Source organism: Salvelinus fontinalis, unplaced genomic scaffold (genome assembly GCF_029448725.1).
Source record: "Salvelinus fontinalis isolate EN_2023a unplaced genomic scaffold, ASM2944872v1 scaffold_0635, whole genome shotgun sequence".
Lineage (NCBI taxonomy): Eukaryota > Metazoa > Chordata > Actinopteri > Salmoniformes > Salmonidae > Salvelinus > Salvelinus fontinalis.
In genome coordinates this window covers 99,253-113,836 of record NW_026600844.1, presented here as the reverse complement: position 1 = coordinate 113,836, position 14,584 = coordinate 99,253, and the positions used below count along the sequence as shown (strand labels likewise).

Genomic DNA, 14,584 nt, shown 5'->3' with positions numbered 1-14,584 from the left:
GACAGACAGACACCTAAATTTAAGACTAGCACTAACCCTAAGATAACATGGTCATCATTGTGAATATGAGTTCATATGCACTTGCACTCATCATGAAGGTAAACTGAACACTCACAGATTCAGCGTACGTATTGTCATTTTAACGTCTATTTCTGATGTTAAAGAATCCCTAGCAGATTTCCTCCTTTTCTCCGGTCCGAGTCTCCTGAAGTGTTTGAGCTCCTCGAGGAGAAGTGGTTCCTTTGATGTGTGTCAGAACGTGTCTAAAAGCCGCAGCGTGGCAGCTGAGAGGTGAAGGGAGCGTTGTGGATGAGGGACGCTGGGAAGGAAGGGCATGTACCAACAGACCTAGACCCTGAGTGATGGCGATGAGACAGGAGGATCATGGGTAACAGGACACCTCCTCGCCCCCCCCCCCTCGTCTCCCCCTGTATCCTCCGTCAGCACAGTCATCCTAATCACAGCTGTGAGATCTCTCTTTAGGTTTATACTGATGTCACCTCATCTTAGAGAGACTAACTGCAGTAGATACATCCAGTTTTGGACTTATAAATTAATGATATACGGTATATCCATTGATTCTTGAAGAATATAACTTATAAGCGGCAGGTAGCCTAGTGGTTAGAGCGTTGGGCTAGAAACCAAAAGGTTGCTAGATCAAATCCCCGAGCTGACAAGGTAAAAATCTGTCATTCTGACCCTGAACAAGGCAGTTAACCCACCGTTCCTAGGACGTCATTAAGAATTTGTTCTTAACTGACTTGCCTGGTAAAATAAATTGCCTCGTGATCTTAGTTCACTTGTAACACTCCATGAAAACCCAAAATATAAGCTTGTTTTTCTCCAATGTGTCTAAACAAAGTAAGTGTATAGCCTCAGAACATGGTTCAAACTATCACTGTGTTAAATTAGATAATCAGTCCTTGTATCTATAGCTCTGTCTATGAATTTGAGAGTGGTTACATTTGTCCAGCCCCATCCCTCAGCTTTTTAGCAAAACAGTGGAGGGGAAAGGCTTTGCTATTGTTTCAACTGCTGATTGCAGCTTTAAAGGAATCTCTTCAGCACGGCAGTAAACTACAGACTGTGTGTATGGAATCTCTTCAGCACGGCAGTAAACTACAGACTGTGTGTATGGAATCTCTTCAGCATGGCAGTAAACTACAGACTGTGTGTAGGGAATCTCTTCAGCATGGCAGTAAACTACAGACTGTGTGTATGGAATCTCTTCAGCACGGCAGTAAACTACAGACTGTGTGTATGGAATCTCTTCAGCACGGCAGTAAACTACAGACTGTGTGTATGGAATCTCTTCAGCATGGCAGTAAACTACAGACTGTGTGTTTGGATTCATGTGTTCTTTGTTTTTCTTTCTTGACGTTGGCAATAAAATAGGAAGAAATATGATATTTTCGGAGATTGTAACATTCAACAAGGATATCCGAGGCATATTGATCCTTGGATCAGGGAAACTGGATCTGGTTAAGATGAAACGCAAGAGGCAACTTTAAAGAGGTTTCTGTCGTCTCTGTATCACGACATGTCATCAGAGGTGTTGTTTTTCCAGTCGTGGGAAAATGGCAGTGTGACGTGTGGTGAGGTCCCGTGTCATTGGTTGTTCATCAACCATGACACATTTCCTGCGGACCTTCCTGACTGGACTGGAGGTCCTGGAGTGGAAGTGAACAATGTTTGTGCCAAATTCAATGCAACATTTTTAAATGCAAGGTACCCATAAGGAGGAAACCCCCAGCACGGTCTTGAAAGATACACAAACAATGTAATGGATCTCACAGACACTCAACGCGTTGTCAGATTCACCAAAGCATATGGCTGTATTTCAGCTAGACACTGCAAGCAAAACATCTAAGAGTTCAATCAGGAAGTACAAAACAGGAAGTACAAAACAACGTGTAAGGTAGACAAACCATTGGCTTGCCAACCAGCTGGAGTGAAGATGATGATTATAAATGTTGTGTGGAACAATACTCAGTCTCACCGACAGATGGCAGCAGAGAGTCATACTTCTGATTTTCACTGGAGAACAATACTCAGTCTCACAGACAGGTGGCAGCAGAGAGTCATACTTCTGATTTTCACTGAAGAACAATACTCAGTCTCACAGACAGATGGCAGCAGAGAGTCATACTTCTGATTTTCACTGGAGAACAATACTCAGTCCCACAGACAGGTGGCAGCAGAGAGTCATACTTCTGATTTTCACTGGAGAACAATACTCAGTCCCACAGACAGATGGCAGCAGAGAGTCATACTTCTGATTTTCACTGAAGAACAATACTCAGTCTCACAGACAGGTGGCAACAGAGAGTCATACATCTGATTTTCAATGTAGAACAATACTCAGTCCCACAGACAGGTGGCAGCAGAGAGTCATAGTTCTGACTGATTCACACTGTGGAACAGATTGGGGATTGTATTGTTGCTGCCCCCAAGTGACAGAACAACAAGGCCGCCATTCACTTGGCGTGAAGAGAAATGTTTATAGCTGTTATTTGGCCTTTAATGATTCTTAGCATATGTGTTGTGTTTCTGTCCTTCGTTTGTGTGTTTTTGGTCCATTCTCTAAATACAGTATCTTCCTCACGTAGACATTTTGAGAGGAACTGAAATCATTCCTGTAACCTAGGCTACACAGGCTGCATTTTACACAGACAGCACAACTCAGATTTATTTTTCACTAATTGGTCTTTTGACCTAACAGATCAGAAACATATCTGATGTGAATGGTCAAAAGATCAGAATTGGGCTGCTTGTGTAAACGCAGCCATATAGTTCTAGCCTACGTCAGCGCCTGATTTTTTACATTTAGATAACTATACCAGTGACGTCTCAGACACAGGAACTCAACCTATAGACACATGTAGGTCAACGTGTATTTTACAGCATCGAGGTCTTTAAGAATTCCTATTCCTAAAATGAACGATACACTGGAGCGTACAAAACATTACGAACACATTCCTAATGTTGAGTTGGAAAGAGCAGGTGTTCCTAATGTTTTGTCCACTCAGTGTATAGGCTACAGAGGGAAAGGAGAGAGCAGGTGTTCCTAATGTTTTGTCCACTCAGTGTATAGGCTACAGAGGGAAAGGAGAGAGCAGGTGTTCCTAATGTTTTGTCCACTCAGTGTATGTCTGCTACAGAGGGAAAGGAGAGAGCAGGTGTTCTTAATGTTTTGTCCACTCAGTGTATAGGCTACAGAGGGAAAGGAGAGAGCAGGTGTTCTTAATGTTTTGTCCACTCGGTGTATAGGCTACAGAGGGAAAGGAGAGAGCAGGTGTTCTTAATGTTTTGTCCACTCAGTGTATAGGCTACAGAGGGAAAGGAAAGAGCAGGTGTTCTTAATGTTTTGTCCACTCAGTGTATACCCAGTGATTCTTGAAGAACATACCTCTTAGATGCTTCGTGAGCTTAGTTCAACTGTCGTATGCCATCAGCATTCAAAATATCACCTTGTTTTACCGATTTGTTTGTAAAACAAATGGTAATGGAAATTAACGCTGTATAGCCTTAAAACATTGCTAAAACTATCATCTTGATATTTTTTTCCATCAGGTAAATTGACTGAGAACACGTTGTCATTTACAGCAGCGACCTGAGGAATAGGTTCAGGGATGAACGAGCCAATTGTAAGCTGGGGACGACTAGGTGGCCAGGATAGTATGAGTGCCATGGGATCTTTAGTGACCACAGAGAGTCAGGACACCTGTTTAACGACCCATTCAAAAGACAACACCCTACACAGGGCAATGTCCCCAATTACTGCCCTGGGATAATTTTCTGTAGACCAGAGGAAAGGGTGCCTCCTATTGGCCCTCCAACACCACTTCCAGCAGCATCTGGTATCCCATCTAGCGTCCGACCAGGACCAACCTGGCTTAGCTTCAGAAGCAAGCCAGCAGTGGGATGCAGGACGGTATGCTGCTGGCTATATCATGGATGGTGAGTCCTTGTATTACAAAGCTCTGTCGCATGAGTTTGAGAGGATGACATTCCTGTAGCCCCATCTTTCAGCTGTTTACAAAATCAATGGTGTGGGGGTGGTAGGTTTGTTATGTGTTAGAATAGCAGATTGCCCCTTTAAGCCTTCACGAGAAATCCAAAATATCCAACACTGTTTATTATAGGAATGGACATTTTAGAGGATATATATTATGATGTAATTACGGAAGAAACCAATGTATAGTCTTCTGGTATTTAAAAAAACAGCTATAAGTGTAATCAACTTCCTGTATTCTTCTGTTTTTAGATACATTTACATTTAAGTCATTTAGCAGACGCTCTTATCCAGAGCGACTTACAAATTGGATAAACACATCATCAACCTCACAGTATTTTATTAAGCAGGAAGTGTCATTTTTTTTTAAGCATTTGAGTTTCAATCGGATTGTAAAATGTCAGCTATTCATAAATATATAAACATAAAGCAAGAGGAAAATGTAGTAACGATGAAACAAAGTGATCCGAGTTAACTCTATAAGCGTGTGAGATCTGTTATAAGGGCTCGGATCAGTCATGGATCACAGACATTTCAGGACACAGAGTTTTACTAGTCAACACAGTCTGTGTCCGTCTGTTTGGGACATGTTGTAGTCAGGATCTTATGAATCTGTATCCTGTATATATATTAATACATCATGATCTCTTTAGGAGCGTCCTCTGTGGGCCTCTGCTGCTCCTGTCTGTGTGTGTAGGCAGCGTGCTCATACAGGTAGACCAGGAGGATGGCGAGCAGACTCAGCACCATGTAGGGGATCAGCAGGTAATATCCCACCTGGAACTCTGAGGTCTTGTCCTTCAGGTAGAATGAAGCACTTCCCACATCGTTCTTCACCAGGTCTTCAGACATTTCGGTCAGCTGGACGTTCACAACGTACAGGATGAGCACCAGGAAGGAGATGCACGCTGGAGAAAAGAACAAGAGGTTCAAAAGACTACTACTACTATTAGTGCTACTACTACAGCTAGTTCTACTACTATTAGTACTACTACTACTATTAGTACTACTACTACTATTAGTACTACTACAGCTAGTTCTACTACTATTAGTACTACTACTACTACTACTAGTTCTACTACTATTAGTACTACTACAGCTAGTTCTACTACTATTAGTACTACTACTACTATTAGTACTACTACAGCTAGTTCTACTACTATTAGTACTACTACTACTACTACTACTACTACTACTACTACTACTACTACAGCTAGTTCTACCTCTATTAGTACTACTACTACTACTACTAGTAGTAGTTCAACTATGGTGTGGGGGTGGTAGGTTTGAACCCAAAACCTTCAGGTATTTCATATAGGACTAAATAGGGTTTGAACCCATAACCTCCAGGTATTTCATATGGGACTAAACAGGGCTTGAACACAGAACCTTCAGGTATCTAATATGTGCCAGTGATGGGCTGGCCTCTTGATTGATTGATTGAATTGCTGTGAACTCTATTGATCTTACCACTGCCAGAGCTGCAGGTGTAGAGCCCTATGGGTCCCATGTATGTCTGGTAGGGGTTACTGACGCTGTTGTACAGAGTGATGAGGATGCTGCCAGCAGAGCAGAGCAGACACAGGGCCAGGAGGGTGATCACTATGCCGTGGAGGATCTGAGGAGCTCCACCTGTCTCTGCCAACTTCTCAAACACTACACAGGCAGACCAAGAACAGGCAGGTTAGGAATATACAGCAGTATTACGGGGAGTTCCACCAAGGGCGGAATTATGGAATCACCTTCTTTCCCCAAATAGTGTTCTATCTAGAACCTAAAAGGGTTCTTTTCGCTGTCCCCATAGGAGAACCCTTTTGAAGAATCATTTTTGGTTCCAGGTAGAACACTTTTGGGTTCTATGAACAATCCTTTCCACAGAGAGTTCTATATGGAACCAAAAAGGGTTCTACCGGGAACCAAAAAGGGTTACCCTATCGGGCACAGCCGAAGAACCCTTGTATACGTTTACGCTGGGAGTCGGGACAGCAAGTTCGGGGGAGTGAATTTAATAAATAAATGAACATTGAACAAAACAAGAAGCACAAGTAGCGTAGAGACATGAAACATATAAACAGAAACAAAAACGCCAGGGGAAAGAACCAAAGAAGGTGACAAGCCAGCAGCATACCACCCTGCATCCCACTGCTGGCTTGCTTCTGAAGCTAAGCAGGGTTGGTCCTGGTCAGTCCCTGGATGGGAGACCAGATGCTGCTGGAAGTGGTGTTGGAGGGCCAGTAGGAGGCACTCTTTCCTCTGGTCTAAACAAAGATCCCAATGCCCCAGGGCAGTGATTGGGGACACTGCTCTGTGTAGGGTGCCGTCTTTCGGATGGGACGTTAAACGGGTGTCCTGACTCTCTGAGGTCATTAAAGATCCCATGGCACTTGTCGTAAGAGTAGGGGTGTTAACCCCGGTATCCTGGCTAAATTCCCAATCTGGCCCTCAACCAACACGGTCACCTAATAATCCCCAGTTTACAATTGGCTCATTCATCCCCCTCCTCTCCCCTGTAACTATTCCCCAGGTCGTTGCTGCAAATGAGAACATGTTCTCAGTCAACTTACCTGGTAAAATAACGGATAAATAAAGTAAAAAAAAATAGGGAAGGTAATCAGACAGGTTATTGAGTCCAGGTGAGTCAGATGAGGTGCTGGTGCGCGTAACGATGGTGACAGGTGTGTGTAATAATGAGCATCCTGACAACCTCGAGCGCCGCAGAGGGAGTATACGTGACAACCCTTTTTGGAGAAAATAAAAATGTTAATGGGGGTCTGGGGGGTCCTCCCCCGTAATTGGAGGGGTATTTTGAAAACACAGTATAAGTGCCAGGCTTGTATCCCAAACAGACCATTTAAAGATGCTTGATGTCACATCCTGCTGAGGAGGATGAGCTGGCCAATCAGAGGTCTACTGTTATTATTACTTTTTATGACCGGTATACGCCCACACCGTTCTGCTGTTGGGGTTCGCCCCCACCGTTCTGCTGTTGGGGTACGCCCCCACCGTTCTGCTGTTGGGGTACGCCCCCACACCGTTCTGCTGTTGGGGTACCCCCACACCGTTCTGCTGTTGGGGTTCGCCCACACCGTTCTGCTGTTGGGGTTCGCCCACACCGTTCTGCTGTTGGGGTACGCCCCCACCGTTCTGCTGTTGGGGTACGCCCCCACACCGTTCTGCTGTTGGGGTACGCCCACACCGTTCTGCTGTTGGGGTACGCCCACACCGTTCTGCTGTTGGGGTACGCCCACACCGTTCTGCTGTTGGGGTACGCCCACACCGTTCTGCTGTTGGGGTACGCCCACACCGTTCTGCTGTTGGGGTACGCCCACACCGTTCTGCTGTTGGGGTACCCCCACACCGTTCTGCTGTTGGGGTTCGCCCACACCGTTCTGCTGTTGGGGTACGCCCACACCGTTCTGCTGTTGGGGTTCGCCCACACCGTTCTGCTGTTGGGGTTCGCCCACACCGTTCTGCTGTTGGGGTTCGCCCACACCGTTCTGCTGTTGGGGTTCGCCCACACCGTTCTGCTGTTGGGGTTCGCCCCCACACCGTTCTGCTGTTGGGGTTACCCCCTTTTCTCCCCAATTTTCGTGGTATCCAATCGCTAGTAATTACTATCTTGTCTCATCACTACAACTCCCGTACGGGCTCGGGAGAGACGAAGGTCGAAAGCCATGCGTCCTCCGAAGCACAACCCAACCAAGCCGCACTTCTTAACACAGCGCGCCTCCAACCCGGAAGCCAGCCGCACCAATGTGTTGGAGGAAACACCGTGCACCTGACCCCCTTGGTTAGCGCGCACTGCGCCCGGCCCGCCACAGGAGTCGCTGGAGCGCGACGAGACAAGGATATCCCTACCGGCCAAACCCTCCCTAACCCGACTACGCTAGGCCAATTGTGCGTCGCCCCACGGACCTCCTGGTCTCGGCCGGCTGCGACAGAGCCTGGGCGCGAACCCAGAGACTCTGGTGGCGCAGCTAGCGCTGCAATGCAGTGCCCTAGACCACTGCGCCACCCGGGAGGCCCTTTTTTAACATACATAATTAAACATTTTTGGAAGGAAAACTATTTACCTCGTAATTAATCATAAGTCATATTTCATAGAAATCTGGAAACACTGCACACTTACTTTAAGGATCAACTTTGGGTAACACCCCCAAAATAACGACTTTAAATTGTAGAACTGATCAATGCACCATCATACCAGGTCATGTAATGCCCCCCCTCCCCCTCCCAAAACAAAAGCATGAATAAGATATTTGACTACAGAAGCGCCATTTCTTACCGATCTCTACAGTTCGCATCCAAAAACAAATCCTGTGAAATGACATCAACATATACTGGAGGAGTTAGTGGCTAAACCCTTGTTGGTTCTGTAACTCTCTCAAATCAGCTTCAATAGCAGAGTAGGCTATAACCATCTACCCTTCTGCTGTCCCAAAGACAGGACAGGAGTTTTACAGTCCACTCAGAGGACAGGCGTGATGGTCTGAGGAGAGGACAGGTGTGACGGTCTGAGGAGGGGACAGGCGTGACGGTCTGAGGAGTTAGTGGCTAGCTACAGTGGTTGGCTACAGTGGCTAGCTACAGTGGTTAGCTACAGTGGTTGGCTACAGTGGCTAGCTACAGTGGTTAACTAGTGTGGCTAGCTACAGTGGTTAACTACAGTGGCTAGCTACAGTGGTTAACTACAGTGGCTAGCTACAGTGGTTAGCTACAGTGGCTAGCTACAGTGGTTGGCTACAGTGGCTAGCTACAGTGGTTAGCTACAGTGGCTAGCTACAGTGGTTAACTACAGTGGCTAGCTACAGTGGCTAGCTACAGTGGTTAACTACAGTGGCTAGCTACAGTGGCTAGCTACAGTGACTAGCTACAGTGGCTAGCTACAGTGGCTAGCTACAGTGACTAGCTACAGTGGTTAGCTACAGTGGCTAGCTACAGTGGCTAGCTACAGTGACTAGCTACAGTGGTTAGCTACAGTGGCTAGCTACAGTGGCTAGCTTAGCTAACGAACTAGCTACGTCGGTCACAGCACCCATGACCAGAATGACACATAGATGAATCGCCCTATTTTTTGGCTTTGACCGTTTTTCGTGCCCGAAGTCGACCTTTAACCTTTTTACTGCAGTGGGCTAAATCAGGGTCACACAGAGTGTTTCTTGGTCATCTGAAAACAAATCTACTTTGAAACAAAAGTTTACACCTCACACACATGGTTATGGGTGTAAACATAAGAATACACCTGTACCATGTCAGATATAGAGTTGCCATGTATTTAAGTTTAAGTTTGTATCCCGATATTACATTTTATATAAATCACAGAAAACTGAAATATTACTAAACTGTTTGACATAAACACTCTGGATCTTTGTCAAGTTTTTTTAAATAGTGTTTATTAATTATGAAAAATGTGAATAACATTCCACCCATGAGGCCCCTAGGTCATTTTACTGCAGGAAAGGGCTGCAGCAAATTGCTTATGGCGTGTTATTTATGACGTGTTATTTATGACGTGTTGCTTATGGCGTGTTATTTATGACGTGTTGCTTATTGCGTGTTATTGATGACGTGTTATTTATGACGTGTTATTTATGACGTGTTATTTATGACGTGTTGCTTATTGCGTGTTATTGATGACGTGTTATTTATGAAGTGTTATTTATGACGTGTTATTTATGAAGTGTTATTTATGACGTGTTGCTTATTGCGTGTTATTGATGACGTGTTATTTATTGCGTGTTATTGATGACGTGTTATTTATGACGTGTTATTTATGACGTGTTATTTATGACGTGTTATTTATGGCGTGTTATTTATGACGTGTTATTTATGACGTGTTATTTATGACGTGTTATTTATGACGTGTTGCTTATTGCGTGTTATTGATGACGTGTTATTTATGAAGTGTTATTTATGGTGTGTTGCTTATGACGTGTTATTTATGGCGTGTTATATATGGCGTGTTATTTATGAAGTGTTATTTATGGCGTGTTATTTATGGCGTGTTATTTATGACGTGTTGCTTATGGCGTGTTATTTATGACGTGTTATTTATGACGTGTTATTTATGGCGTGTTATTTATGACGTGTTATTTATGAAGTGTTATTTATGACGTGTTATTTATGACGTGTTGCTTATTGCGTGTTATTGATGACGTGTTATTTATGAAGTGTTATTTATGGCGTGTTGCTTATGACGTGTTATTTATGGCGTGTTATTTATGGCGTGTTATTTATGACGTGTTGCTTATGGCGTGTTATTTATGGCGTGTTATATATGGCGTGTTATTTATGAAGTGTTATTTATGGCGTGTTATTTATGGCGTGTTGCTTATGACGTGTTATTTATGGCGTGTTATATATGGCGTGTTGCTTATGACGTGTGATTTATGACGTGTTATTTATGACGTGTTGCTTATGGCGTGTTATTTATGACGTGTAATTTATGACGCGTTAATTTATGACGTGTTGCTTATGGCGTGTTATTTATGACGTGTTCATATGCTATCTGGGGAAGCCCCAACCGAAATGATATATTATTGGGGATGATGAATCAACCTGTTCTGCTCCACCTGTCTCTGACAACTTCTTACAAACATACAGAGGGAAGACCAAGAGGGTTCATGTTAGGAATATACAGGTTAGGAGTATACAGGTTAGGGGTATACAGGTTAGGAGTATACAGGTTAGGGTTAGGAGTATAGAGGTTAGGATTACATAGGTTAGGATTACATAGGTTAGGAGTACACAGGTTAGGAGTACACAGGTTAGGGTTATACAGGTTAGGGTTATGAGTACATAGGTTAGGAGTACACAGGTTAGGAGTATACATGTTAGGGTTAGGAGTACACAGGTTACGGTTAGGGTTAGGAGTACACAGGTTAGGGTTAGGAGTACACAGGTTAGGAGTACACAGGTTAGGAGTACACAGGTTAGGGTTAGGGTTAGGAGTACACAGGTTAGGAGTACACAGGTTAGGGTTAGGGTTAGGAGTACACAGGTTAGGGTTAGGAGTACATAGGTTAGGAGTACACAGGTTAGGAGTATACAGGTTAGGGTTAGGAGTACATAGGTTAGGAGTACACAGGTTAGGAGTATACAGGTTAGGAGTACACAGGTTAGGGTTAGGAGTACATAGGTTAGGAGTACACAGGTTAGGGGTATACAGGTTAGGAGTACATAGGTTAGGAGTACACAGGTTACGGTTAGGGTTAGGAGTACACAGGTTAGGGTTAGGAGTACACAGGTTAGGAGTACACAGGTTAGGAGTACACAGGTTAGGGTTAGGAGTGTACAGGTTAGGAGTATACAGGTTAGGAGTATACAGGTTAGGGTTAGGAGTATACAGGTTAGGAGTATACAGGTTAGGAGTATACAGGTTAGGAGTACACAGGTTAGGAGTACACAGGTTAGGAGTACACAGGTTAGGAGTACACAGGTTAGGAGTACACAGGTTAGGGTTAGGAGTATACAGGTTAGGAGTATACAGGTTAGGAGTATACAGGTTAGGAGTACACAGGTTAGGAGTATACAGGTTAGGAGTACACAGGTTAGGAGTACACAGGTTAGGAGTATACAGGTTAGGAGTACACAGGTTAGGAGTACATAGGTTAGGAGTATACAGGTTAGGAGTATACAGGTTAGGAGTACACAGGTTAGGGTTAGGAGTACACAGGTTAGGAGTACACAGGTTAGGAGTATACAGGTTAGTAGTACACAGGTTAGGGTTAGGAGTACATAGGTTAGGAGTACACAGGTTAGGAGTATACAGGTTAGGAGTACATAGGTTAGGAGTACACAGGTTAGGGTTAGGAGTACATAGGTTAGGAGTATACAGGTTAGGAGTATACAGGTTAGGAGTACATAGGTTAGGAGTACACAGGTTAGGGTTAGGAGTACATAGGTTAGGAGTATACAGGTTAGGAGTATACAGGTTAGGAGTACACAGGTTAGGGTTAGGAGTACACAGGTTAGGAGTACACAGGTTAGGAGTATACAGGTTAGTAGTACACAGGTTAGGGTTAGGAGTACATAGGTTAGGAGTACACAGGTTAGGGTTAGGAGTACATAGGTTAGGAGTATACAGGTTAGGAGTATACAGGTTAGGAGTACATAGGTTAGGAGTACACAGGTTAGGGTTAGGAGTACACAGGTTAGGAGTACACAGGTTAGGGTTAGGGTTAGGAGTACATAGGTTAGGGTTAGGGTTAGGGGTATACAGGTTAGGAGTACATGGGTTAGGGTTAGGGTTAGGAGTACATAGGTTAGGAGTACATAGGTTAGGAGTATACATGTTAGGAGTATACAGGTTAGAGGTATACATGTTAAGGTTAGGAGTACACAGGTTAGGATAACTTAGGTTAGGGGTATACAGGTTAGGAGTACATGGGTTAGGGTTAGGGTTAGGAGTACATAGGTTAGGAGTATACAGGTTAGGAGTATACAGGTTAGGGTTAGGAGTACACAGGTTAGGGTAACTTAGGTTAGGAGTATACAGGTTAGGAGTACACATGTTAAGGTTAGGAGTACATAGGTTAGGGTAACTTAGGTTAGGGGTATACAGGTTAGGGGTATACAGGTTAGGAGTATACAGGTTAGGAGTACACATGTTAGGGTTAGGAGTATAGAGGTTAGGGTTAGGAGTATACAGGTTAGGGTTAGGAGTACATAGGTTAGGATAACTTAGGTTAGGTGTATACAGGTTAGGAGTATACAGGTTAAGGTTAGGAGTTTACAGGTTAGTGGTATACAGGTTAGGAGTACATAGGTTAGGGTTAGGAGTGTACAGGTTAGGAGTATACAGGTTAGGAGTACATAGGTTAGGGTTAGGAATATACAGGTTAGGAGTATACATGTTAAGGTTAGGGTTAGGAATATACAGGTTAGGAGTACACAGGTTAGGGTTAGGAGTGTACAGGTTAGGAGTATACATGTTAAGGTTAGGGTTAGGAATATACAGGTTAGGAGTATACAGGTTAGGAGTATACATGTTAAGGTTAGGGTTAGGAGTGTACAGGTTAGGAGTGTACAGGTTAGGAGTATACATGTTAAGGTTAGGGTTAGGAGTGTACAGGTTAGGAGTGTACAGGTTAGGAGTATACAGGTTAAGGTTAGGGTTAGGAGTACACAGGTTAGGAGTGTACAGGTTAGGAGTATACATGTTAAGGTTAGGGTTAGGAGTGTACAGGTTAGGAGTATACAGGTTAAGGTTAGGGTTAGGAATATACAGGTTAGGAGTATACAGGTTAAGGTTAGGGTTAGGAGTATACAGGTTAAGGTTAGGGTTAGGAATATACAGGTTAGGAGTATACACCAAGTCCACTTACATTGTTGCATTATTACAGTACGAAGGCAACATTATTGTTCTAGAACTTTGACACAGCACATTTCTGCACACTTAAAGGGGCAGTAGTAGAACAGGAGAAAACATACCTTGAAATGGCTTTCCACCTCCAAACACTGGACAGGAACCTCTGACGATCGTCCCGTTGAACAGAGCATATGATACAACGGCAGAGCCGTTGGTAAAAACGCTTTCAGTTTGAGAGCAACTCATTTTGGAAACGGCCCATTCGGTCGACATCCCATAACCTAAAATCCCCACGGACACCGCAGTAGCCTGCGCGCTAAAAAGAAAATGCAGAGCCTTCTTGATGGAGGGCATTGTCACAATATTACAGCCACACCGACGAAGAAGAAGACGAAGAGGAAGAGGAAGAAGACGTCAAACCCTTGTTGCTTCTGTAACTCTCCAAATCAGCTTCAATAGCAGAGTAGGCTATAACCATCTACCCTTCTGGTGTCTTCTGGTGTCTTCTGGTGTCTTCTGGTGTCTCAAAGGCAGGACAGCAGTTATAGTCCACTGAGAGGACAGGCGTGACGGTCTGAGGAGAGGAGTTATAGTCCACTGAGAGGACAGGCGTGACGGTCTGAGGAGAGGAGTTATAGTCCACTGAGAGGACAGGCGTGACGGTCTGAGGAGAGGAGTTATAGTCCACTGAGAGGACAGGCGTGACTGTCTGAGGAGAGGACAGGCGTGACGGTCTGAGGAGAGGAGTTATAGTCCACTGAGAGGACAGGCGTGACGGTCTGAGGACAGGAGTTACAGTCCACTGAGAGGACAGGCGTGACCGTCTGAGGAGAGGAGTTACAGTCCACTGAGAGGACAGGCGTGACGGTCTGAGGAGAGGACAGGCGTGACGGTCTGAGGAGAGGAGTTTACAGTCCACTGAGAGGACAGGCGTGACGGTCTGAGGAGAGGACAGGCGTGTCTAACCTGTAGGTTATAAAACACCTCTAGATGAGAGGGTGAACTTTAGTCAGGGAAGAGAGAGAGAGATTGTTGTCATAGAGATGATAACGTATTCCCAAACATCGTAAATGGGAGAGGCATCTGATCAATACCAAAGGGGAAATAAATATACCTGAGGACTGAGTGCTCAGCATGTGGTGTAGTTTGTTCCAAATGAAGGAATAAGGATGTACCGTTTATTCCACATGAATAACTGTTGGTAAGCTACAACACACCTTCAGGAGGCATCATACATGTCTTTAACCAGGAGAGTAACT

At 44.4% G+C, this 14,584-nt stretch overlaps 1 protein-coding gene across 1 annotated transcript; it reads right to left on the bottom strand.

Moving 5' to 3' along the window:
• Positions 1 to 4,338: 4,338 nt before the first annotated feature.
• On the bottom strand, positions 4,339 to 14,287 carry LOC129846880 (clarin-3-like). The gene is made up of 3 exons (XM_055914682.1): positions 13,448 to 14,287; positions 5,486 to 5,671; positions 4,339 to 4,923 (listed from the first exon to the last, which is right to left on the bottom strand). The coding sequence occupies exons 1-3, from the start codon at positions 13,677 to 13,679 to the stop codon at positions 4,646 to 4,648; spliced, it is 696 nt and encodes a 231-aa protein (XP_055770657.1). The 5' UTR covers positions 13,680 to 14,287; the 3' UTR covers positions 4,339 to 4,645.
• Between the last annotated feature and the right edge of the window lie 297 nt (positions 14,288 to 14,584).